General features: G+C 42.7%; 1 protein-coding gene across 1 annotated transcript in view; it reads right to left on the bottom strand.

Annotated features, from left to right (window-relative positions):
- The window catches only part of mmp17a (matrix metallopeptidase 17a), an 81,659-nt gene that overhangs the window by 29,141 nt on the left and 25,262 nt on the right, over positions 1–27,256 (bottom strand). The window contains exons 2-3 of the mRNA XM_072662308.1: positions 6,010–6,142; positions 5,750–5,885 (exon numbers count right to left, since the gene is read on the bottom strand). Of these exons, the coding sequence (XP_072518409.1) occupies positions 5,750–5,885; positions 6,010–6,142 (269 nt within the window). The remainder of the gene's footprint in view (positions 1–5,749; positions 5,886–6,009; positions 6,143–27,256) is intronic.

The raw sequence follows: 27,256 nt of genomic DNA, 5'->3' as shown, positions 1-27,256 counted from the left end.
TGATTCCCACTCAGATAGTCAAGGTGTCTCGTGTCGAAGGTACTCTACCCTATATCTACGATAAGGTAGGAGTAAAATGGGACAGGATGCTGAAAGATGTGAATGCGATAGAGGGTAATGGAGGGTAGCGAACTGAGAGATGCTTATCAAAACGCCATTTCACTCCGCTTCCCAGTAATCAGCAGGGGAAATCAAGATATCACAATGTGTCTCTGTGGAGGAAAACAGATTCAACTCTACGTAATCGCTCCTGATTTATTTCAGTAATTAAAGGGGGGTGTTAACGAGTAGGAGGCTGATCTCCCGTGTGGTAATGCTCTAATGTGAAGTGATGAACCCCTAGCGAGGGCCTGTCTCTGCTTGGCTCTACCCGAGGCACTGTGAGCCCGGGACTTTAGCAGGGGCTCTGGATTTGAACTTTCACTGAGCAATCAATCACTGCTTCCTCGGTTCCCACTGAGCATCTGAGTACTGTCCGCTGAGTCGCTTTTCTCTAATCAGAGTGGCCAATTCTCAAATGTGAGAGGCTTTTATGGGATTTAAAGCTTTAGTGTTTTGGATACTGAAGTAATTTACACTAAATCGTTCCTGGCTGGGAAAATACTAGTGACTTCATTTAGGCCGCTTTTACACCTTCCTTGTTTGGTTCGAGACTTACACTTTTCCGTTTTGTCTGAACCAAAAAAGCATGCGTCAAAGGTGCCTCGGACCCCGGTCCAGACCAAAAAATGGGCCCGAATCAACAGATGTGGTCTTGGGATGGATCAAACTGAAACAAGGTTCGGTTTGAGAGTGGAGGAAGACTGTCCTCAGGCAGGAGCACATAGGGATGATTATATTGGTCAGTGACGATATAACTGTTGCACAATGAGCTCGTTTATTTGACGAACTGAAACTAGTCTTGATTTCTGTGTTTGAAATTGGTGCTGCTGGTAGAAGTAATGCCCTAATATTAGCAGTACTCATTTTATCTGGGAAAAGACGGATCACCGAATTGACAACTTGCTGAAGTCACGCTTATGCCCCTCTACAAAAAACAAGTGAAGTCAACTTGGGTGCCCACGTGGGTGATGCCGACAGGACGTAGGTATATCACACACAGTCCTTCAGTGTCCTTGATGAATTGCGGCTTCAGTAAGTTAGCTAGCGTAAGCTGGATACATCAGTAGCCATTTAGTAACTTAGTAACCATTTGACACTGTGGTAGAAAAGAGAGCATTGTTTTCTTGAGGAGTCTTACTAACCCCAGTCTAAACCTAACCCTAATCCTATCTCAAAACCTGACACTGTCAAGATTCTCCAGACAGTAGGAGGCTACAGAGTCTTATCCCAGTAAAGTGAGACCAGAACTAAGACATATAGCCTCCACATAGAGAGCAATGAAATGAATCATGCCTAGAAAGACGCAGCTCATGTACGTGATGACGACAAGACAAAGGTCTATCTTGCAAAGGTCTTTGGCGCACTTGCTAAACTGCAGTGCAGAATTAATCAGATCAAATGTAGAGAACGGAACAAAAACAAGAACCATGGTTCGGTATTCTATTGGTTTTCTATTAGCACTTTCGGCCCTTTAAGGGGTTAAAAAGCCTATGGACCGCTGGCGGACAGTTTTTACAGAAGAGTAATACACCTTAGTGTGTAATAAGCCTGTAATAAGTGTTAAGGGGTTAAAGGCATTTGCATTTAAGATAATACCTGCATGTTCTACATGAAAATGTTCACAGCAGTCTCAGCTCTCTCTATAATGAGAACCCATGTGACCTAGAGCACTGTGTGAAGAGATACTCTGACCCTAAACCTGAAAAATGAAAAAAAATGAAATTCTACTCATGTGGACTAATTGTTTTGGAGGTTTAAATAGGTTGGAATAAAATATGAACAAAATAGTATATAAATAGTTTATAAACAGCGAGCAGCAGAAGGCGAGTTTCTGAATTTTCATTGGTCAGTTTTTCACAAACCCACAGACGGACGCATGAATCCTGCACACGAATCAACCAATCTTCACTTTAGTGCTTCACTTTAGATTGCAGTGTGAAACCGAAACAAACCAGACTAACCAAAAGCAAAAAAATAAACAAGAACCATGGTTTGGAATTTGGTCCAGACTCTCAGTTGTGAAAGCGAGCTTATTGTCCCTTAAATTTACACATTTGCGAGTGCACTTGGTCTCGCAATGGACGGAGTAATGTTGGCAGGGGTACAAAAGGCAGAGCAGGGAGACAAAGAAGAAACTTTCATAGTGGATATATACTTCCCTAAGGACTCATAACATACACATCAAAGCGAAAAACACACACAGCTACAGTTGATCAGAGCGCTGAGTTTGGGCTGCTTGTAACTCGGCACTGTGATATTGATCCTGTTCTCCTGGGTCTGCTATAAAAAAAGCTCTCCACAAGCAACCTGTATAACAGAATTTCATGGAGCTTGGCAGCAGCCAGTCTGTTTCTCGCTCTCTCGCTCTCTTCTCCCTCGCTCTTCTCTCTCGCTCTGTCTGCCTGCCCCATTACCCAGGGATGAAGCAAGGTTTTTTATCACTGCTCCTAAAACAAGCCATTATGAGGGTTATTACCTCGTCTGGCCTCTCACCTGCCTCACAGACGCTCCTCCACTACCTCATCTGCTCCTCCCATTTACAGTCAGCTGGGTGATGAGGTGATGATCAACAGGATATCATCCCTGCTGATGAACCTTTCCTAAGCCGCTGCCCTACCACCCGTGCTTCAGGAAATGTCTTCTTTTTAAACTCTCTGATTAGCGGCCTATTGGCTTAAACCCTTAAGCTATAAGCTAATGTTACCACTTCATAACAATTACGCATGGAGAAGAAAATGACCTTGCTAGGAGCAAATCCACATGCTGGCTTTATTTTAATGAAACATTTAGGAGTGCATTTGTACTTACAGACAAAAAAAAAATAGGCAACAATTTATTTGAATAGTGCTCTTTAGATGGCTTCTGGGGAAAAACGGGCACAACACAATGCTCTGGAGTCTAAGGGCGTTTTCTCAATTCTTGATCTTCTCAAATTCAACTTTAACCCCTGCTTAGGTTCAGCTTTAAAGCCTATGGCCTGAAAGTAGGCTGAAAGTATTACAATCTTCTATTATCAATAAATTAGTCCCACCATTTTGTACAGAAGAGTAATGTATCCAAGTGTGTGATAAGCCTTGGAGCGTTAAGGGGTTAAAGGCATTTGCATTTAAGAGAATACCCGCATAAAAATGTTACATGAAAATGTTCAGAACAGTCTAAGCTCTCTCTATAATGACAGTCTAATATAACAGTCTCTATAACAGTCTAAGCTCTCTCTATAATGACCTCTATAATGAGACCCCATGTGTGAAAAGATACTCTGACCCTAAATCTGAAAAATTAAAGTCAGAGTTTGGAAATTCTTCACATTTCTTGTGAAAACATACCTTTGTTTTGGAGCGTCAAATGGGTTGGAATAAAATAGTATATAAATAGTTTATAAATGGCGAGCAGCAGTAGGCAGGCTTCTGAGTTTCCATTGGTCAGTTTTACACAACACCACACACGCAGGATGCACAAATCTAACAACTGCAGATGAGAAGCAGAGAAACAGACACATGAATCAACCGATCTTCACAGCCTCGTAACTTGGATGCAAGTCACATGTGATCTGGCAGGATTGCAAAGGAAAGCACGGCCGCTACAGACTCAGGAAATGTTTAAATCGTATTTCTGTGACGTATTATTGCAAAGATATTAATAGAAGCATGGAGAAACACAGAATTTGAAGTGTCAACGTGTTCGTAGACTCCAGAGGGTTAAGCAAGATTAAGAGTATTCGGTCTCACTCTATTTGGATGGTCCATGGTAGATGTTCACCTGACATTCAACTAACATTTAACTGAATATGCTTTAAATGCAACTGAACTCTTAGGTAACCATACATGATTGTCTATTGTATGTAACCCTACACCTAATCCCAACCCTTAACTTCACCATGACTTTTTAGGGTTAGGTGTAGGGTTAGATTGAAGGCTAAGATTAGGTTAGGGTTAGGCTTTAGGGTTGATTCAGAGGTAAGGTTAAGGTTAGAGTTAAGGTGTATGGTTACATTCAGCAGACAGTCATTACTGTTTAACTTACAGTTCAGTGGCCTTTAATACAGTTTCAGCTGAACGTTAGTTAAATGTCAGGTGAGCATCTACAAGGCATCTATGACGGACCATCCGAGTAAAGTGATACTGAACTTTTTACACAAGCACAAGCAATCTACACATGTCTATCAATGAAAATCTAAACCATGTTTCCAAGCATTCACCAGAAAGCAACATACAATTATTCCAATTAATACAGCTTACAGTCACATGAAAAAAAAAAAATATTTTCCATATTTTAATATCTGGACATTTGATCCTCATTTAAACAATACTGAGAAAAAAAATGTAATATAACCTAACAAAAAAGTTAAAACTTTTAAGAGATAAATTGATGATCATTCATTGGGCTGGATTAAGCGAAGAGCTAAAAGAGGAGCAGCTGTGTGTGTGTTGATGTGTGTGTGTGTAAAAGAATGAGAGTTAGTCATGAGATTTAATCCATATTTTAGCATAAATAAAGTGAAATCTACCCTCTGAGCTCAACAGTAGCGACACTGTGTTTGCATTGGTAAATAAAAGCGCTCTGAAAACGTCACTAGGCTCTGTAAAAAGAGAGACATATGGGGGGATGTTGGGGCCAAACCAGGTAAGATGATAGATTTGCGTTAAAAAAAGGTTAACGAGTTAAAGTTCACAGACTAAACGTGTGTGTTTAAGTGTTAGCGCCGACAGCACTCGTTGTGATATTGGTAATGCACGCTGTGTAACGAAGACTGGAGTAAAATAAATGATACTGAGGAGACTGAATCTGCCTCTGGTAGATATGTCATGGAAAATGAGGACAGAGGGAAATTTACCTTTTTGAATCAAGCTATCAAGTTGTATCATCAGGTTTATGATTAGATTTGCCTTACGCGCCTTACATTGCACATGGTGCACATTGCGATAGCGAAGCTGAATCCTGTGCATATATAGTGTGCAGCCCCAACCCCAACCCCTACCATAGCTGAGGATCACCAGACAGCAGAGGGCTACAGTGTCTCTTATCCAGGCAACGTGAGAGCAGAACTAGGTCAAATAATCTAAATGAAATAAATGATTGGCAAACAAACAAGCCTGTGCAGCAGTGTCGTACCATCCTACCAATCAGCACATATGTAAGTGGACTCACACTGTGGCCCAAGTCTGTTTCACACTAACGGCAGGAACGGAGAATGACAGATGAGACAGCACTGAGGCTATATGATTGGCACAGCTGTGCATGGGAGATCTCAGCAGGATCTGGTAATGAGAGAGAGGAAAGGATGCGTGAAACTCAACGCAAACACAGAAGCATGTGGGTATGCAGGCACGGCCACGAACATACATACACACACACACACTCTCTCTTCAGTATACACAGTACACACACTCCTCATATCAGCCATCAGTCTCCACTCAACATCCATCTGTCTGGAGGGTCCACCTTGACATGGAATCCATACGTGATAAGCCTTCATTTAGGACAGCCTAAAGACATGAAGTCCACTTGTCTCTCATTATCCACCCCAGTTTAGACCTACACTGGTATCTGTACACAGATTGGCTTTGGCATCTGCTGGTTCTAGCACCCAAGCGTAGTCACTGAAGGCTGTCACAGGTGTGGTGTGCCATGGGTGCTGTTACTATACCTCCAAGACAGGTGTCTCTTGTTCCATTTGTTCTGAGGAGTCAGTGCCCGTCTCCTCCTGCCAGCCGCAATCTCTGGGGCTGACATGTCTGGCAGTGAACAACGTGGCGTCTTCATTAGGCCTAGGGTGGCCTGGTCTGTAGTGGAAATACACACACACACACACACACACCATTCAACCAGTTCTTTTGAATTCTTGAACTCTTTGGACTATATTTACTGTACACACCCCACAACAGTGCAGTGCAAGCCAGCACCTACCCAACACCCCTGTCTCTTCCAGCCCTCCAAACCGCTGCATGGCTTTGATGGCCTTGGTTAGTGCCTCCTTGGTTTGCAACTGCCCAGTCACAGGGTCAGCAGGTGGGAGGTAGCCAAACTTACTCAGCCAGTCCTGGAATCAAGGAAAAAACATTGCCTGTTAAAGCAGCCTTATGCGAGAATTGGTTTGCTCATGGGCTCCCCCTAGAGGTGGGAGGATAATTCACTTTTACACAGCTGTCAAAATAAAACTAAACTACTAAAATCACACTATGGGGACACAGGACCCCTCTTGAACAGCTGTACATGTGCATTTGTTGGCAAGCTTAGAGATACAGAATCGGCATCAGAAGGTAAAGAAGCATGTGGTAATATTCCCAGGTTGTACACAAATATGACTCGGGTTAATGCAGCTCGAGAGATCTCGTACAGCTCCACCAAAATGACATTCCGGTCCAGAGTGGCAATACTAGAGATGCCATACTCACTATTACAGTCATAATCAAGCCGTTTTAAGGTGTACCCTTTTCTGCCTTGCAGATTTTAAACATTCAGCTAGTGTGCTTGGGATGAAGGACACATATTCAATCACTTATAGTTTAGAAGATAAAAAAATTACTTAAATAAACTTAAACTCTCTCCCTCTGGTTGTCATCGCTTAGGAGTGCTGCTGCTGTCACAGCGTTTCAAAGCCGGCATATGTACAGATGCAATATCAGGCTCATTCGCTCACCATGGTAAGTGACAACCATCTGCTCAATCTGCTCTAGACCCCTGTTGCTTAAAGTGCATTCGGCTACACAGCACACATATACCCGACATTGATGACAATAATTCAAGCTTTCTGTCAAGTGTCAGTTGATTTGGGTTTCAGGCTCTGAGGCTCTGGGGTATCTTTATTCCACCACTGTTGGGAGTGGCTTGAATTTAAATGGTATTTTGACAAGCGTGTGTGCAGGTGATGAATCACTTAGATCTATAACAAGGACCATTTTCACTGACAAATGAAAAAAAAATCCATGATTAAAAGCTCTAAAGGAGTGAAAGCTCCAACTCAACGAGTTTAGAAGAAGCAGCTCAAGCTTTGTTTCAAAATCTCTGAATAATTATCATTAAGACTCATCACTAAGAAACTTAACAAAATCAAACTGAACAGCAGGGCTGCAACATATGATTATTTTAATAGTTGAATAATTCACAGATGATTGAGACTAATAATTGATTTGTATGTTCGGATTATGAACCGTTACCAAATAACTCTTAAGCAGCTATCAGCCTTTATATTTAGCTCAAGGTTCTTTTATGCATTTGCTAACTGACAGTAAGGACAACAAATATTCAAATAATTGAACTTGATCTTTAAACAAATGTCGTATTTATTCAGCATTACGAGAACTGCCGTTCATATTCCGACCTGTGAACGTCTCCTTATTTCTAACGTCTCTGAGATGACTTACTTGAAGATTTCTCCTTTTTACACTCAGCCCGTATCCAGCAGAGACTCCTACACCTCACAGATATAGCTTTACTCTTCACTCACACTCCAGACTGATGTGTGGTCATGTTGTCTTATGGCTCCCTAACTTTAGTTTTGTCCACATGCTCCGTTCATGTGACAGGCAGCTCAGTTTTTACTGCAGCTCTGTCACAAATTCAAAGAATTACCACTGTAAAAAGTAACAGCAGCAGTAAAACGGCATTCCACACTGTTATGGTGGTAATCTATGGTTCACGTTCATCCCTAACTGTTTCTAGGGAGCCCCAAAAAAACCCCACCAACTAAACGATGATGAAATTGGTCCCCAACTAATTTGGCTGTCGATTTTAGCCGATTTTAGCAATTAGTCGTTGCACCCCTACTGAACAGCAGTGACAGGAAGCAGACATCTGAATAGTTTAATGTCTCTATAGTTAGTCCCAGGAAGGTATTACAGGAGATACAGGTACCCGGGTATACGTCACCTAATAATTATAGTAAGATTTTGCCTAAAAGCTTATTTGTAAATCACATGCAGGTGTGGAGAGGTACAAAAGGGGACTGTAAGGCAAAGTAGTCCTTTGTCAGGCCCTCTGTATTGCGCCCTCCCCAGGGGCCTGATGCCGAGCCGCCGCCTACAGGTGTTTCCGTTCTGGTTTTGGTTCATGGACTTGGTTCTTGTTCATTTGCGTTCATGTATGTTCGGTTCAGTGTTTTGGTTCAGGGTTATCATGTCTTGTTTAGTTCATGTGTTTCACCTGAGGCTGGGGGTACTTAAGCGGCTTCGACACTCGGTTCCAGGCCGAGAATTGGATAAACGGATAAATGGTTAAGGAACCTGGTGGTAGCCAGAGAGGATCCCGTCTGTAACCACTAACTGTTTAGGGCAGCTTCGGCTTGACTCCGTTGTTTACAAGCTGGCAACCTGGAGGTTCGAGTATTCAGAGAGGTTCGCTCGCTATCCCTGGAGAGATACCCACGACTCTCGTTCCAGCTAGGCGATCCTCTGCCACGCAGCAGTTTCAGGTTGGGTCGGCCTAGCCGCTCTTGCAAAGTAGCTGGTTCCCCAGCTAAACCCCCGGTCTCAGGTCTGTTTGTTTTCCTTCTTGTTTGCCATGTTCTGGTTTTGTTGATCACTGTATTCACGTTTAAGGCCTTTAGCTGCTGCATCTTTTTGTCTCACTTGCCCCCTTTTGTCTTGTTTTGTTTAATAAAGTAATTGCATTGAGTCCATCTCGGCGAGTGTTCATCCCTCTGTGTCTGGCCTAACCCACCATGACATCCTTAAAAAAAACATATTTTTTATATGATTCGATCATTCAAACTCAGAAGACAAGTGTAGGTTTACTGGCTGTTCTGGATAGTAAATAAAATGGCTATAGGCTACTTGCCTTGGTTCCTACCTTCATCACTGTACAGAGGTCCGAGTTAATGAGTTTCTCTACCATGCACCCTCTCACATCGAACCACTCGGAATGTCTTCGTTTACAATCCTGACAACTGAATTATGCAGAAAATGTGAAAAGTCAGAGGAATTTCCCTTACGGTATGTCGACGTACACCTTCAGGCTACTCCAGCTCATTAAAATGCATGGTCTTCAAAGGGGGTCTCCACTATTAATCTAGCCACCTCTGTCGCCTAAAAACGCCAAGGTACACTGCCATGACGACACTAATCAGTCTTGTCAACGTGAGCGATTAAAAAGCACAGGCGGTGGCTGACCTCGGGAAGACGGATGACATGTACTTGCCCTCAAGTGCCACAAGAAGGGAGGGGAGTTGTTTTAACGCCTCATGCTGGAGGTTTGCGTTCATGCAGTCATGCAGTGTTGCACCTGATAAAGACCTGATAAAGGGTCTCGTGACTTCAGTGTAGTGCTCCCGATCTTTGCAAATACCTCTTATGAGATAAACGTCAGCTAAAAAGGTTGGGACAATGAAGAACAACAGGGGTTGCCAAACACAAAAACAACTGATCAATAATTCAGTCTTGGCGGAGTTACAAGACTTCACTGGAGGGCTGAAGCTGAGTGTTAGACTTCCCTCTACCGTTCCTGTAAGTGCACTCAAGGTCTTCTCGTTTGGAGGCGTGGAGACGGGTTATGGGATCCAACAGCAATCTCATTTCAATACCGATACTACTGTACTTTTCGAGACCTTGAACTTAACAGAGACCATAGAGTGCAGGCGGACGTCATGGACGTCAGTGAGGCACAATGAGGGTTGCGTCACATGAGTGGCAACACAAAAGCTGGCGGATGCGTGATGCACAAACCACAAAGTCTCGATGGAGCGAGGATGCGTAGTTAGAGAAAGAAAGGCATTTTTCTGAGTCATAGTCAGCAAAGAGTGCGATGTCAAACACATTCGGGAGGCGTGAAGAAGGTAATGTGAGGGTTTGTGAGCCCAACATATGCCCCTCCACCCCCTATCACGCACTCAGGGTGATGCTGGGGACTCCTTTGAGCACTTGGTTCACGGTTGTTGTGAGGTTCATACAGTGTGCTGTAACTAGTTCAAGGTCTTGCTATGTTGTGTAGTACGCACTAGTTGACCTACCTAAATCATCTTACCAATAACATTGGTTTACTTACCTAGAAACTTTCATTAGGATGGTTTTGTGTCTCTAAATATGTGGAGTTATGACACATAACTGAATTTTGGGAGAAGGATCACACTCCAAACCCCTTCTCCAGGCCCTCAAGCCCCTTATACTACCCTAGATCTCAGCCCAACTCCATGTGTGTGCACTTTTTGTTAGTTGTAATCGAGATTCTTTCACACAAATGTTTAATTGGTAGAAGTGAGCTACAACTTTATAGTATTTTTACTATAAATCTTGTTCAAATGACAGGTGCAGTGATCTGTGATCGGACCATCTGCCACACATCGCTATTGTCACGGATATGGAGCTTGGAGGTGGACGTAAATGCAAACGAGGCAACTAGAGATCACACTGAACACTTTGAAACTAACAAAATAAACAAACAGATAAGGAACAAACAGGCCAAGCTACCACACCACGGACCGACATGCACATGTATAAAGGAGGCACAGGTGGGGACAATAAAGACAAGGCGAGGCTATAAGGTGGACACAAGAAACAATCATAAACAGAGCCATGTGCAAAACAGAAGGACAAGACAAAGGCACCTGTTCTAGCTATGTTTAAAGCGGGTCTGTGAAAGCCAGGGGATCTGACCTCACTGCATCTTTACATTTGAAACCCGAAAAATCAAGAGCGCTGCAAAATGCTCCACTTTGCCGGCAATGCTGTGTCGCTTTGTGGAGTAGGAGCCAGACACACTTGTAGGAGCTTCTTAATAAAACCAGCAATTTAATGGGAATTGTACTAGTTGTTGCAAAGGGGTCAACTCTCGACCCACTTCTCATATAATTACCATTAACTTCCTGTATAAAAGTGCACACGTGAAAGGGGCTACAGGGTCTGTACCTCATTCGAGCAGTTTGGCCAGTGTGGGAATATTAAACGTAGGGTAGAAGCAGAATTCTGTCAGACAGACAGTTCAACACAATGCAGTGCAGACAGGCATAACTACACAACGCAGTGCAGACAGACAGTACAACACAACACAGTGCAGACAGACAGAACACAACACAGTGCAGACAGACATAACACAACAAAGTGCAGACCGACAGAACAACACACTGTAGACAGACAGTACAACACAACACAGTGCAGACAGACAGTACAACACACTGTAGACAGACAGTACAACACAACACAGTGCAGACAGACAGAACACAACACAGTGCAGACAGACAGTACAACACAACAAAGTGCAGACAGACAGTACAACACAACACAGTGCAGACAGACAGAACACAACACAGTGCAGACAGACATAACACAACAAAGTGCAGACAGACAGTACAACACAACACAGTGCAGACAGACAGTACAACACAACACAGTGCAGACAGAGAGTACAACACAGTGCAGACAGACAGTACAACACAACACAGTGCAGACAGAGAGTACAACACAGTGCAGACAGACAGTACAACACAACACAGTGCAGACAGTACAACACAACACAGTGCAGACAGAGAGTACAACACAACACAGTGCAGACAGACAGAACAACACACTGTAGACAGACAGTACAACACAACACAGTGCAGACAGACAGTACAACACAAAGTGCAGACAGACAGAACACAGTGCAGACAGACAGTACAACACAAAGTGCAGACAGACACAACACAGTGCAGACAGACAGTACAACACAACAAAGTGCAGACAGACAGTACAACACAACAATGTGCAGACAGACATAACACAGTGCAGACAGACAGTACAACACAACACAGTGCAGACAGACAGTTCAACACAACACAGTGCAGACAGACAGTACAACACAACACAGTGCAGACAGACAGTACAACACAACACAGTGCAGACAGACAGTTCAACACAACACAGTGCAGACAGACAGTACAACACAACACAGTGCAGACAGACAGTACAACACAACACAGTGCAGACTAGGAAATGACTAGACATTTAAATACAATATAACAAAACAACACTGTGTAATGAAATAATATAATACTGTGATTGATCATAATGACAGAGGAGGTGAGTCAGACTCATATCGTCCGTGGTTTGAGAAGCTTCTACACCGCGAAGGTCAGAAGAGTTTAAAATAATATGATTTGTACTCCAAGATGCTCCATTAGTGATATTTTGGCTAATCCATCATGCCAGGCTTCATTTGTTTTCCATATTGCATAAGTGGTTTTGTGCCGCATGCACCATTTATGATAACTTAAAAATTTAGCCTATTAAACATCAGGCTGTTTTAGGCGTTTCCCCCTAGTGCGATTGGCTGCGCCTGGGGTATTAATGTGAGTTTTTGGTTTTGCACAATACAATATATAATATAATATAATACAATATAACTTACTGTCTCTAATAGGTTTCTATTTTAAGGCATTTATTTGTAAAATGGTCAGTTTTGAGATACAGTGTGCTATGGATACAGGTCCCAAAACCAATGCAAACTCATTCCTTCATATATTGTTTCACTGGAGGGGCCAAGCAAACCCTGTACTCCTCAACGCCTTCATCATATACATTATGAATATACACATGTAATGTTGAGATTTTTTATGCCCTCATTAAAAAAGAGAATAAGCCATAAACCTCAGTCGCAGTCCTGCAAAAACAAAACAAATGAAGAATACAGTGATATATTGTGAAAACGCCAAAATTAGTTTCTTAATTGTCGTCCACTCAGTGGACACTTCATCTGTATGGCTTACTGCAAACTGTGTATTCTCTGTAGAACTGTGTGCACCAAACACTGATGTCCGTGCCATGACGGTTCGGTACGACTACACATGATTTCACCCCTGGTGCACTACTTTAGAGCCCATCTCACACCATTTTACAGGTGTGCTCTCTGATCTGCTTTGACATGGCTGAAGTTTCCATTTAGAATGCAAGGTGCTTTTTGTATTCCTGGTACCCGTCCCTCATCTCAGACACTACAGCAACAGTTAGTAAAGCCTGGAGTGGCCACCAATCAAGAGCTGTGACAGAAACAATCCTCTCTGTTGTCATAGTTACTGATTCATTCAAACAGCGAGTGCTGCACATCCTGTCCACAGTATTAAAAGATCATCTGTTGACGTGCAGTTTCTTTATTTGTGTGCATTGTTCTTTCTGTCTTTACTGTATTTACTGTCAGCCATTCAGGATAAGGATGCGGTGTGTGATGGTGTAATGTGGCCCGGCACTGCGTCGACCGTGGGCTATGGGCTATAGCTTTTCACTCACATATGGGCTCTATGTGTTGACAAACTGCCCAGCTGTGTCAGAGTGTGGAGAAAGGGCTTACTCCGTTTGTGTGAGTTCTCCACCCGCTGCCTCGGAAATTGATGCATGACGACTCACTGTGCTCACCTAGCGCTTCTTCTATCTCCCTCTCTGTTACTCGCTTGTACACACACACACACACACACACACACACACACACACACACACACACACACACACACACACACACACATATGCCCACTCAACACTCCTACACACCCACCCACACACCACCACTACGACGCAATTCATGTACTGCAGAGTTTGGCTGGAACTCTGAACAATGGCCAACTTCCTATTTGTCCAAATGTTTGTGGACACCCTGTCTAATGAATGCATTCAGCTGCTGAACCCATTGCTGATGCAGATTGCAAGTGCACACACGCGCACACACACATGCAGTTTGTCTAGTCCCTGTAGAGAAGTACTGCCAATAGAATAGGACTCTCTGGAGCAGATAAACATGACCCTATTGCTTCCTAACGCCAGGTGTGGGGTAGAGGGGTATAAAGCGGTGGAAGAACTGTGTTCTCTGGAATAGTGGATGGTGCTCCATCCAATATTGTTGGAATGAGTTGGGGTGGTGATCATCCAACATCATGACCTCACTAAAGCTCTTGTCGCTGAATGCAATTAAATCCTCACAGCAATGTACCTCCAAAATCTAGTAGAAAGTCTGGACTTCCCTAGACAGTAGAGACAGTTACTCCAACAAAAGCAATATGCACTTTTATTACCCTTGTTTAAGACAAAACTATTAATGAGCAGGTGTCTCAATACTTTTGTCCATATGGTGGATTTCGCAGACAATAAATAAATCAATAAATCAACATTTGATTGGTGATTGGTTTGAAATACAGTAAGTTCAAATAGAGCTTCAGTATCTGCTGTGGCAGCTAGGGATGGGCGATATGGTAAAAATACTACATCATCACATTTTTTTGCGATACACAATATTTATCACAATATATGTAATCACAGACTAAGACATCAGTAGGGACAGATCCTTAAAAACTACTATTCAGATCCTCTCCCGTACTGAATACAGTGATTTTTATTCAACATCTGCTGCTCTTCATCTAATTAAACCAATCTAATCACACTGTTTGTAATAAAACCTGCAGCTGATCAGTGTTTATTAAGCACTAACAGTATCCTCAATATGCCTAGTAAAGAATACTGTTATGAAAATAACACATTTTATCACCACACAAAAAAATATCATCATATTGCCCACCTCTAGTGGCAGCCCTCCACAAACACAACCCCCCCAAATCCCAACACCTTCAATTTATGAGAGGTCAGTGGCCTACTTGTAGGAGAGGTCACAGGTTCAAATTCCAGACAGACTGGATACTTCACATTGTACCCTTGGGCAAGGCACTTAACCTCAAAATGCCCCCAGGCAGTGACACTCTACTGGTGCTGTGTTGCTCCCAGACACGCAAGGTAACATGTTTATAAAGGAAACTGATCAACAAAAAAGTGACTACACAAAATAAGCCATTTTCAGCATTGGTGCATGGATGGTCTCTCTTTCCAGGCTGTATCTGCCCTCAATCCAATATCCATTTCCATTGTATCCAATTTAAACTAATTCCAGAGGGAACATTTGATAATGTTATGAACAAAGATCAACACTTTGAATAATATACTGTTATTGGACAGATGTATAGACTCTACTGCATTTATAACTCATATCATAAATATTATACTTCTTGTAATGCTAATCCAGGCTAATCCAGGCATGTAGGCCCACTTTCTACATGTGATGTGTTTATAAGAGTAGCAGCATTGGCAGCAGTAGATATGTACATCACATAAATAGTACAGGATATCAGCATTGCCCAAGTATTCCTGCCTCAGTGCACAGTGTTATTGATGCAAAGCATCACTCTTTCTCCCTGTGGTACTTTCCATGACCTTTCACAAGGAGCCTTATATTTAAAAACATGAGAGCCTTACATATATAAACATGACAGGCTTAACAGACATCCACATATTCAAATGACCTTTCCCGTGCGTCTCCAATCACTTCACTATGACAGGATGCCCCCAGACGCCTGGTTCTGGTTTTGACAGGGGCTTCTGCAGTAGGCGGTAATTAGATACAGGACTGGGCCATATGGCAAAAATATTATGACAATATTTCTATAAGTTCTATAATATTTTTTAAGCAGGGGCGATCTCCTCGATGTACTCAGAAAAGCATATTGTGTAGTAAGATTTATCACAATGTATCTCAATATGATAAAATATTGTCATATCGCTACTATGTAAATTTTTTTGACATCTGTATCACTTTATCACTTGTCACATCCATGCCTTAATAGCGATGCAATATTCTGGGAATTTTTAAAGTTGGGACATTTACCATGGGAATTAACGGGTAATTACGGGAATCAACAGGAATTAATGGGAATAAAATTGGAATATTCTAAGCTAATGGTGAGAAACTTAGTATATTTACCAACTATATGTAAGTTCCTCACCTTTAGCTTAGAATATTCCAATTTTATTCCCATTAATTCCCATAATTACCTGTTAATTCCCATGGTAGATTTATTTGTACTGTTATGCCTTCATGTCTGCTGTTCACATAAAATGTGCCATGGATGATTGTGTATGATATAGTTCCTTTAAATGATCTAATATTTCCTATTATTCCAATAAATTTCGATAATTTCCCAACGTTTCCAAAATTTATATGGAAAGTTTACATTTTGGAATATTTAGTTCCCACGCTAAAGCTCCCAAGGAAAGATACTGGTAATTTACTGAAAAATTTAAATGTTCCACTTGTCTTAATAATATGGAGTCCCATAACAGCATCCTCACACTACCCTGTTTCATTTTAGAAAGCTTTAAAGAGCAGCTGTACCTTAGTAAAGCCTCCATGGTAAGTTATACGGCCATGGGGGAGCTAAAAAGATGCTCCGCCTCAGAGCTTGTTAGTCCTTCCCGAGACTCTCCACCAGAGTGACTAGCTTTGTCCAAGGACGCTGCCCACTCTCATTCTTTCTGTCAGCCTGAAGGCGGGGCGAGCCAGGCAACACGGCTGCTGTGATGAGTGGGGTGAGTTCTCCACAGTGTCAGGAATTACAAAGCAGAGCATTTATCTCTCTCTAACCAAGTTTCTCTTTCCAATGAGAGAGAGAGAGAGAGAGAGAGAGGGAGAGAGAGAAAGAGAAAGAGAAAGAGAGAGAGAGAGAGAGAGAGAGAGAGAAAGAGAGAGAGAGAGAGAGAGCTAGTGGGGAGAGTTGGCTTTGACTTCATCAACAAACACAAAAGTTTCAACAAACATAAATAAACTCTTTTGAGAAGCAGAGGTTCTGACCCAGACCCCGATATAATGAACACAGCTACTGTATCTAGAAGGCTGGCACAGCATTAGTGTGACATGAGTAATGAATAATAACAGGGGCTTCTGCAGAAGGCGGTAATTAGATACAGGGCTGGACGATATGGTAAAAAAATATTATATGACAATATTTTTATATATATATTTATATATAATTATAATATTATAGAACTTATATATAAGTTCTATAATATTCTTTAAGCAGGGGCGATCTCCTCAACGTACTCAGAAAAGCATATTGTGTAGTAAGATTTATCACAATGCATCTCAATATGATAAAATATCGTCATATTGCCCAACTTTAGTCTGACATGACTGCGCGGTCTTAAGAATAATAAAGGTGCCCAAAAATTTTTGAGCAATGAAGAGACAAATGTGGTTCCCCAAAGAAATAAATTTCAACTGAGTATCACTTAAGATCCATCCACAGTTGAGAAAGGTTTGTAAGTGGGCCAACGGTGGTTTTCTAAGGCATCAGTCTAAGGGTGTTCTCACACCTATAGCTGGTTTGCTCTGGTCTGAAGCAGTTAGAAGGTTTGGTTTCCTCTTGGTTTGACTAATGTAAGGTCCAATGTCCAGGACTATAGGCTATATCAGAGCCTGTCTATAGGAGCTGTTTAGCTCAAACTTTTACTCACGTCTGGGTCTCTAGTACTTCATACATGTCTGGATTTACCCAGACTAAAAAGAAAATGCAGGTTATGACTGAATAGCATTTATTCACTAATTTAAAGCCTTCAACTGACTGTGAGAGACAGGAATCACTATACAGTGCTCTGTTTTCACTCATCACTCTCTCCATCATCACTTCTCATGTTGTATTATGCATCATTTCACTGTACAGAGAGAGGTTAACAGGTCAGCACACAAAAAGAGGCCAACGGTGAAGAACATCAATCAGCTGCATCCAGTATGAAAGGGTTTAAATGAGTGTTACGTAGCAGGTGAGAGGGCTGGAGGAGTAGCATACCTTTGAGACTTGTTCACTTAGTAAACAAAAACATCACCTTTGAAGCCCAGCTTTGAAATGGAGATGTTATTTTTGCCTGCTTGACGGAATGCATGGGAATCAATGATGTATGGAATATTAATGCAGAGAATAAGAGCTGGGGAGCAATCAGTATGGACTGTGAAGTCTCACGCCACCCCCCCCTCCTCTCCTCCACTTTCTCATGTTTTTCTATGCTGGTAGTTCTGTCAGACTTCTCAGCGGTCAGGTCTCAGCACTTATCCACGAAGCCATCAGTCAGTGTCCATCCGCCAGCCTCTAAATCCGGTTTGTGGTCCTCCTTAAGGTAGCAGAGCAAGCGAACACCACACGCTAGGCGACAGTAAAAAGGCCATCGCTGCTATTTTCCACTCTTTCGGGACGCCTCATCCTCCACGTTTTCCGCTAGAGTGCGTTCAACATGCTTCTTGGCGAGTGCCTGGGGGCTGCAGGTTTGTTTTGGCCATTTCGGTGTGCATGCTACAATACCCAGGAGAGTAAGACTGAGTGGTGTACATAGGAGACAGACAGCACTGCCATTAAACACAGTGACAGGACTGTTTTGCTCGCTGGAGCAGACCGCTCTCTGCTCCCCACTCACGTCTGACCACAGCTCACAGAGTGAGAGAGGAAAAGCCGAGCGCTTAAGTAAGCGGCGAATCCTACCCCCCGTAAACTCTGGAGCTTCACGGGTCTCAGGTCAAACCGTGTTCTGCTACTGGGAGGATTACACTGTGCTTAACTCCTCAACACACTCAGGGTTTTGGTGGTTTGTTCGGACTGTGGTGCTGAGGACTGAGCCAACAAGTAAGACATAAGGTTTTACCTGATGAAGGCTAACGTTAGGGTGATGGTCATTATTATTAGGGCTGCACAACTACATATACACACACTATATGCCTAAAAGTTTGTGGACACCCCTCCTAATGAATGCATTTAGCTTCTTTAGGTTGCACCACTTTGCTGACAGAGACAAACAAATGCACACACATCTAGCTCGTCTAGTCTCTGCACCGTGCTTAATGTAGACTAGTAGACTAAAAGGGGTATAAAGCCCCCCCCCAGCATTGAGCTGTGGAGCAGTGGAAGAACTGTGTTCCCTGGAATGATGGATGGTGCTCCTCACAGCAATGCTACAAAATCTAGTGGAAAGCCTTCTTCCCTGGACAGTAGAGACAGTTACTCCAACAAAGCAGGGTAAAGTCTTTTTAACACCTTTGATTTTGGAAGATAGGAGGACTCACTGGAGCATCATCCACACTGGCATCGGCAGATAACGTACATAAAAATACTGGATATTAGCATCGGCCTACGATTCCCATATCAGCGCACCTCTATTTTTACAGCAAAATCCCAAATTCAAAGAATTTTACATAGCAAAAGGTTTCTAAACAATGTTTAGGAGAGCAGATTCAACACAATGACAAGAGACGTGTGAGCACTTGTTTCAGTGTTTAACATTTTGATGGTGTAATCATATAACTGGCCAGGACCGGTCAGCAGGTCGAAGCTCCATACCTTATTTCTACAAGTTAAGAATAATTATGCTAGTAAACACTGAGCCTTATTCAGCAAATATTTCTTCCTAAAACCTGCTTACATACTTTTGACGAAGATTCTAACATTCACCAGCGTTTCTTATTTGGGATTTGTTCAATATCCCAGGACAACGGGATCCATCATTATCATTATTAAAGCATAGCTGTGAATTCTGCGCTTTAATAACACATCACCTTATGAGTTTTAATCATGAAGTGGGATTTGAACGTGATTTCGAGGGCGCAACAATCTCCCACAGTGCACTCATAATTTATAGCAAACGTCATAACTGACTACATCGGCTGAATGTGGACCGAAATGCATTGCAAGTATCCTGTTACTAAGCAACAGTCAGTGGAACGGATTGGAGCCGAATGCTAGTTACGAGCTGCTGGATGTCATGAATTTAACATATTTTTTCCAGTGTAGTTTGTTAATGGGAGTCTTAGGTTTCTAAGCAACATAGCGAATCAAAGATTATTCCATGAACAGCACAATGCTTTTATTAACTGTAATTCAGTTCCTGTGTGTATGAAGCGTTAAACACAGCGCAGCCACTGGCATCTTTGTTTATGTGACTTGTACTGACACATGATGATGATGATGATGATGATGAGAAGAAGGAAAGCGTCCGAATTCACTTGTGTTTTTAGTGCTAATTAGCGAACTTAATAGGCCCTTCCTGTATAGCGCTATACTGACATCTACATTTACATTGAAGGCATTTAGCAGATGCTCTTCTCCAGAGGGACTTCCAAAAGTGCTTCACTGTTTACTCAGAAAACACCCTCCAAAAGAGACTCTGCCGTTCGGACTCCCAGGGGAAGCTCGTTCCACCATTTTGGTGCAGGACAGAAAAAAGCCTGGACGGTTGTCTTCCGTGGATTTTGAGGGATGGCGGGTCGAGCCGAGCCGTACTTGAAGCTCGAAGGGCTCTTGGTGCCAATGGGCTTTTGACCATTGCCATCAAGCATGGAGGGGCTGGTGCTTTCTTGGCTTTGTAGACCAGCATCAGGGTTTTGAATCTGATGCGGGCAGCAGCTACAGGAAGCCAGTGAAGAAATGCAGCAGTGGAGAGACATGGCTGAATTTAGGAACGTTGAAGACCACCCATGCCGCTGCATTCTGGATAAGTTGCAGGGGCCTGATGGTGCGCAGAGGAAGACCAGCCAGAAGAGAGTTGCAGTAGTCAAGTCTTGATGTTGTACAGGACTTACAAAAGTGCTTCACTGTTTACTCAGAAGACACCCTTAGGATCCAAAAGAGACCTCTCAGCTTAGATGCTACTAAATACAAAAGTCAATATGAAGACCACAATACTCTGCACAACACTTCGCCCAAGTATTCTCGGAAGAGGTGGGTCTTCAGTCTGTGTTTGAAGACAGCGAGCGACTCTGCCGTACAGACACCCAGGGGAAGTTCGATCCACCACTTCGGTGCAGGACAGAAAAAAGCCTGGATGCTTGTCTTCTGTGGATCTTAAAGGATGGCGCATCAAGCCGAGACGGACTTAAAGCTGGAAGGGCTCTTGGTGCAGATCAGGTTTTGACCACTGCTATCAAGTACGGAGGGGCTGGTCCATTCTTGGCTTTGTAGGCAAACATCAGGGTTTTGAAGCTGATGCGGGCAGCAACTACAGGAAGCCAGTGAAGTTGTATAAGAAGACCAGCCAGAAGGGAGAAGTCTTGAAATGACTGAACAGACAGAACAAGTATCTGCGTGGACTCTCTGTAGAGAGGAATGATATGAGTTATTCGGTAGTTATTAGGTAGTAGGGATCCATTTCAGCCACAGCCTTTGACTTTTAGAGGCCTGTACTATAAGGGGTTAAGCAAAAATTAAGCACTTGGTTCATGTAGAAGGAGGATATAAGGCAGGTCTTTGGCAGAACGTCCTGCTTTTAAAGTTTTCTTGAGGATTACTCCGGATTTCTGTTGGCCTCATGGCTGGCCTCGAACCCTGAGTACTGAGCCAACTACTAACACAAAAGACTCCGATGTTGCAGAAAACGGGCAGCGCAAATGGAGAGCACTCAAGCTGTAATCCTCGTGTCCCATCACTCTATCTGGCTCCTGCTCTTTCCATCCCCTGATCCGACCCCCATAAGCTCAGACAGCCGCAAATCTCATCTTCGCACTTTGTAAGTTACTTCTCATAGGCGGTTAAAACTCCATGGCTCTCTTTCCACTGTAATCCTGATTGCAGCTGCTCTAATCCTGGGCGCCAGAAAACATGCCACAGCATATGACAGTGTGCAAACATGAACGATCAGCATCACTTCAGCACTTTTTTTTTCTTTTTTAAGCACAAGCTCATGTATATTGGCACTTTCTCATAAACAAGAGCAATGGCGTCATTCACCATCTCAGTGGAGAGTGTGTGTGTGTGTGTGTGTGTGTGTGTGTGTGAAAAAAATGGATTTCCCAAAACAGATTCTTGCTTTCTTCCTCTGACTAAGCCTATCCCTTTCCTCAGAGCGCGGCTTTGTGAAATACCCATACTGGATGACATGCAATCGAGTTTGGGTCAGACTCGCAAACAGAAGAAAAAAAAAGGAGCTTTCACTCCGGGCAGGGAAAGGTCAGAGAGAAAAGTCAAATGGCGCAACACTTCCTCTCCCTCCGAGTGGTCTCCCATGGAGAAAGTCAGTGTGGTCAGGCATCTGTGGATTTCTCGCTGTGAAGAGTTTGATTGTTCCTGTCAGGTTGGCTCTGTCCGAGCCCAGTGCAGCCCTGTCGGGTCCTGCTCCGGGCTGTGTGTGTGTGTGTGCCTTTGACAGCGCTCCTTCATATGCCACTCTGAGAGGAAGTGAGTCATTAGCTCTCTGGTGACCCAAAGCCCTGCCTGGCTTTTCATATCCCTTCATGGCTCGAGTGAATTAAAGAGTGTTTACACAGCTAAATGTCAGAAGGGGAGAGATGAGCGAGGGGGGTGATGAAGCTATATGCTCAATCTATACACTCTTCTCTACTGGCATCAAATACACATTGCTTTGTCAAGAAACAACAACAAAACCTTGTTAAAACAGTAACTTAGAACTGTCAATGTCTGTCGATGAAATAAGATATTATTCAGGAGCTGCAACAACAAATCAATATTAATTATAATGTTAATAATAAAAAAAGTGTAGTAACAGATCTTGCTATTGATTTTTTTTTGTTTGGGTGTATCCCCTGCTTGTCAGGCTGCCACTGTTAATGAGAATATGTTCTTAATGGCTTGTCTTGTTAAATTAAAAGGTTCAATTAGTTGGTTTGATGAAGTGAAAAAAATAAAAACCACTTACTTCAACATCACCTAAAGCAACACTATACAGCATAGCTTCAAATAACGTCTTCTTAATCATGCTGATGCTCAACTGACTTGTACTAAGGTCTCGGTGTCTCTGTCGTGGCTACTCCAGGCTCAGCATGCTGCTAACTGCACTTTTTAACCATGGTAAAGCAGGCAGGACAGCGCTCGCAAAAACTGAGTAGCTACCCAACCCGATTCATTTTTGTGAAAGATCTTGTAAAAGTACTCTCCCACCTCACTCCTCATGTTTCTTTTATTTTCAGTGATGGTTCTGTAGCTCTCAAAAGTCCAGAAATGCATGTACGCATGTTCTTCCTGATGGATGGCTCAAAGCACAAATTCCTCTTTTTGACTAAAGGGGAGCTCAGCAGCAAGACATACACATTCTTGCATACTGCTGCTTTAAAAAGGCCGCAAGACATGAAACTAAACACCTGTGTGAGCATCTAGAAAACATCCACAGCAGAAACACAAGAAAACACAGCGACTTGCTGCTAAAACCACAGATACACCAGAGCAAAGTGTAAAAATTCAGCTCAGTCATCAGCTTTTCAGCTTTTTAGTTTTGCAAAAACAATAAAGGCCACAGGCTGAAGTGATGGGCTGCACCTTCATCTAAACCAGGGGTGGGCAATTCAGGTCCTGGAGGGCCAGATTCTTTGACAGTTTTGGGCTTTTTCTGCACCCGATTCATCTCCCCTGTTAATTGGCAGGTTTAGTAGGCCCGATGTGGCTAAATTCTATTCGCTGGTTATCAGGGTTGCTGACGCTGACAGATGATCGCCCACACAGATACAGATGCTTACTGAAATACTTACTTTTCTCAGACGTTTTGACCTATGTTTAAGGTCACTGAATACAGAGCTGTTGGGAGCTGATCTCCAGGGTGGAGGTTTTTAGAACTCAGTTGTGTGTTTTCATGTGGAAGAATGATTTTGAGAAAGCTGTGGCTGTTCCTCCTGTGATGAGTAGAACCAACCGGTTCTGTGCTCAGGAATTTCAGATTTTATAACATATCACTGAACATACAAACTATTTAATTTAGCATTAGAGGTCACACTGTTTTTAGTCACCTGAATAGAAATGAACTGATATCATAATGTACAAATCAAAGATTTTGGTAGTTGTTTGTAATGCTGCAACTTTCTTCACTGAAATCAAACCCAGTAGCTTGGCAGGCCATAGCTCAGCTCAGGTGCACATGACATGAAGCAGGGTTTTTATTTGTATTTATTTATTTGTTTGTTTGTTTGTTTGTTTGTTGTCTAGCTGTGAGCACGAGCACAGATGCTTGTTTTCCACAATTCAAAACACACACTAAACCACGACTGTCAAACTGGGCTTTCCACCTGTGTTCAAGTCACAAAGGCCCTGCTAATCAGCTAAAGAGTTGACGCTGATGAGTCAGGTGCGTTAAATGAGGAAGAACGCTGAACTCTGCAGTGTTTCAGCCCGTCAGGACTGGCTTCTGACATCTGCACGAAATGAGAGACTTGCAGAGACTCGCATTTCTCTTAAACGGGACAGTGCCCAATTCACACCGGACACATAAAACTACAAACTGCAAACAAATCCACTCATCAAAAAAAAATAAAAAAAACCATATACTTTTAGTGCTGCTTTTAACTTTTATTTACATTATATAAATATAATTATATATGTAGATCATTTTTACTAACATTAATTAAATATATTTTGATGGAAATGTGTAAGATTGATAAAAACAGAATTGGCAGCCGGGGCCCTGAGCGAGCACAGTTGGCCTTACTCTCTCCTGGGTGGACATTCTCCTCACAACACTCTAGTGCTGAGCTGGCCAGCACTGGTGTCTGCTAAATGATGGATCAGAGCTGGGTACACAATACTTTCCTCCAAGTGCGTTGGTTGACCGGTAACATAGCATCTGGCTGTTGCCAGTCTTCAGCCTCCCAGTGTTGGAAGCACTGAATGTGATAGGGGGAGAATGTGTATGGGGGTAATTAGTGTAGTGAGAGTATTGTGGTCTCCGTACTGACTTTCCAAACTAGCTAAGGGTATTATCTGAGTAAACAGTGAAGCACTTCTGAGTTGCTCTGGATAAGACTGTCTAAAAGCATTACATTGAAATGTTAAATGGGTAATTGACAATCTTTACAAAACTAGAAACCCACTGGAATTGAATTTTAATACATATTTTAATTGTGGCATTTTTATTTCCACAATTAAGTATTTTTATTTAAGCCGAGTTGTCACTTTTCTTATGATAAGGCCATCTTGTGGTGAGGAGTGAACTGATTTCACAGCAGAGGACTCTCACCCCTTCCCCTTTTACACCTACCTCCTCCCAACTCACATCATCACGCACATTAAGCCAGCAGTGCTCTAGTTGATCTGATAGCAGAGTTATGTATATAAATGTGGTTGTGTGGCGCAACAGATAACACCACAAACTACTACTGAGTTACAACACCATGTGGGAGACCAGGGTTCGATTCCCGGTCTGAGTGACTATGCTGCGCTACACCAATAAGAGTCCTTGGGCCAGACTCCTAACACTGCATTGGCCCACCTCTGTGATATGAATAACCTTGTATGTCGCTCTGGATAAGAGCGTCTGCTAAATGCCATAAATGTAAATGTAAATATTGGATAAGTCTGCAGAACAAGGTTATATGAAAGAATAGTCACATGTTAAAGGTCTAACATGTAATTAATGATGCACAGAACATATCAACTCCATAGGATCCTACTAATCCAGTATACGGTTCAATATCATTTCTTATGCACACTCTCTTAGGCTTTTAGCACACAGAAACACACACACACACACACACACACACACACGCAGATTTAGGAATAAATCTCCCACAAAGATGGCAAAAAAAAAAACGTCAAAGAGGCCATTTCCTGACCCCGACATCTGGACATTTCCCATCAGGCTGGGAGGCAGCAAGATCTGGCTGACCTTTTCGGATGGAGATGGTTAATCCTCAAGAAATCGCATCCTTAAATCTTTACGAGGTGTACGGGATTTCCATGGCACTATTTAAACAGCCCTAGACAAACAAACATTGTTTGTTGATGAGAATAAACAGATTTGAAAGAGGAAGGAATCTGCTGTCTGAGAGAGAGGAGGAGTGAGTGCGTCAGCGGCATGCTGCTGTTTTCATCGCCTGCACCTCTTTGTTCCACAGGAGATTTCTGTTGGGTGTTGTGATGTGAGGAAGGAGAGAATTAATCCCTGACGTGATGCTGTCCACGTTCTCCCGGCAATTTTCCTCCCAAAACAAACTCACAGCTCCGCTTGTAAGAGGCGAGATGAGCGCTGTAAAGCCTCCTGTCCCATGCTGTCATTAATCAAAACTTTCTATATCAAAGAACGCTTTCAGACGCATATCCCCCCTGGGACTAACATCCGCATGCCACCATCTGGAAGGCACAGATTATCTCAGCAGCCACATACACACACACACACATACACACAAAAACACACACTTCAACATTCACTTGTTGTTTTTCTGCAAGGTCTCAGGATTGCGAACACTGCACCAGTAAAGCTTAGAAAACAGCAACAAGCTGCAGCGCAATAAACAGCTGCCCTTCCGTGTTCACACCATCATTACGACAACTCACTCCGCCACTTTACTGCTGATGCTGCGTTTTAGAGTGGAGTAGGTCATTTACTAAATGGCCACTAGGGACAGCGCTGTGATGCTTGTGGAAGAGCGCACAGGGGATTTAAACCACAGAGTAACAGAGGCAGGGAATAGAAAGTCAGTTCCACGGAAGACACCAGCAGTACATGGGGAGAGTGGAAACAACGGAGCTGGTGGTCAGGTGATAGTAACAGCATGAGGTAAAGCGGTCACTACAGTAACTACAGGTGCAGATGTTTATTAAACAAGACAATGATTCAAAAAGGTAAAGGTGCAGGTATTTGTCACTGTACTATGTACTGCAAAATGTGTCCTCTGCATTTAACCTATCTGTGGTTAAACTAGGGGTAGTGAGTACACACACACACCCAGAGCAGTGGGCAGCCAACTCCAGCGCCCCGGGGAGCAGAGAGGGGTAAAGGGCCTTGCTCAAGGGGCCAACAGTGGCAGCTTGCCGAGCCCGGGTATCGAACCCACAACCCTGTTATCGATAGCCTGGCGCTCTAACCGCTGAGCCCCAGTGTCCTGGTGTCCACTGTGATTTTAGCCACTTCTCGTCTGAGTAACTGGCAAGTTAAAAGCCAGCAAACAAATCACAGTGAAAACATCAGCTTCATAGCAAAGCAACAAACAAGCTAAGCATGCATGCTCTGTATTTTCAATGTATCTTATATATCTTATATTAAAAAAAAAATCTGAAACTGCCCTGTTTAAAAGGTGGGAACAAATGCTACAGCAGTGCTGGGTGATATGACCTCAAGTTAATATCATGATTAATTGAACATACCCGCATTACGAATAATGAATGATTATATAAGCTGTGTAGTGGGTTTTCAATGGGACAGTACATATACGAATAGAATAGAAATATGTATTAACAGAATAAAAGAAAAAATAAATAATTAAATACTTGTCATGGGCAAGACTGGGTTGATAAGAGGTTCTGAATGTTTTGATTCATTTTCGATGAATTCGCCCAGCCCCATGCTGCAGTATGCTGTAGTGTACGTCACTTAAAATGCCATTACATCTCAGGGAATATGTGCATATATGATTCTATAGACAGCCAATCAAAAAAAAAAGAGAAATTCAACTAGAAGCAAACCCT

The sequence above is a fragment of the Salminus brasiliensis genome, chromosome 18, assembly GCF_030463535.1.
Source record: "Salminus brasiliensis chromosome 18, fSalBra1.hap2, whole genome shotgun sequence".
In the NCBI taxonomy this organism is placed as follows: domain Eukaryota; kingdom Metazoa; phylum Chordata; class Actinopteri; order Characiformes; family Bryconidae; genus Salminus; species Salminus brasiliensis.
The sequence above is the reverse complement of the archived record's forward strand: the minus strand, read 5'-3'. Positions and strand labels throughout refer to the sequence as shown.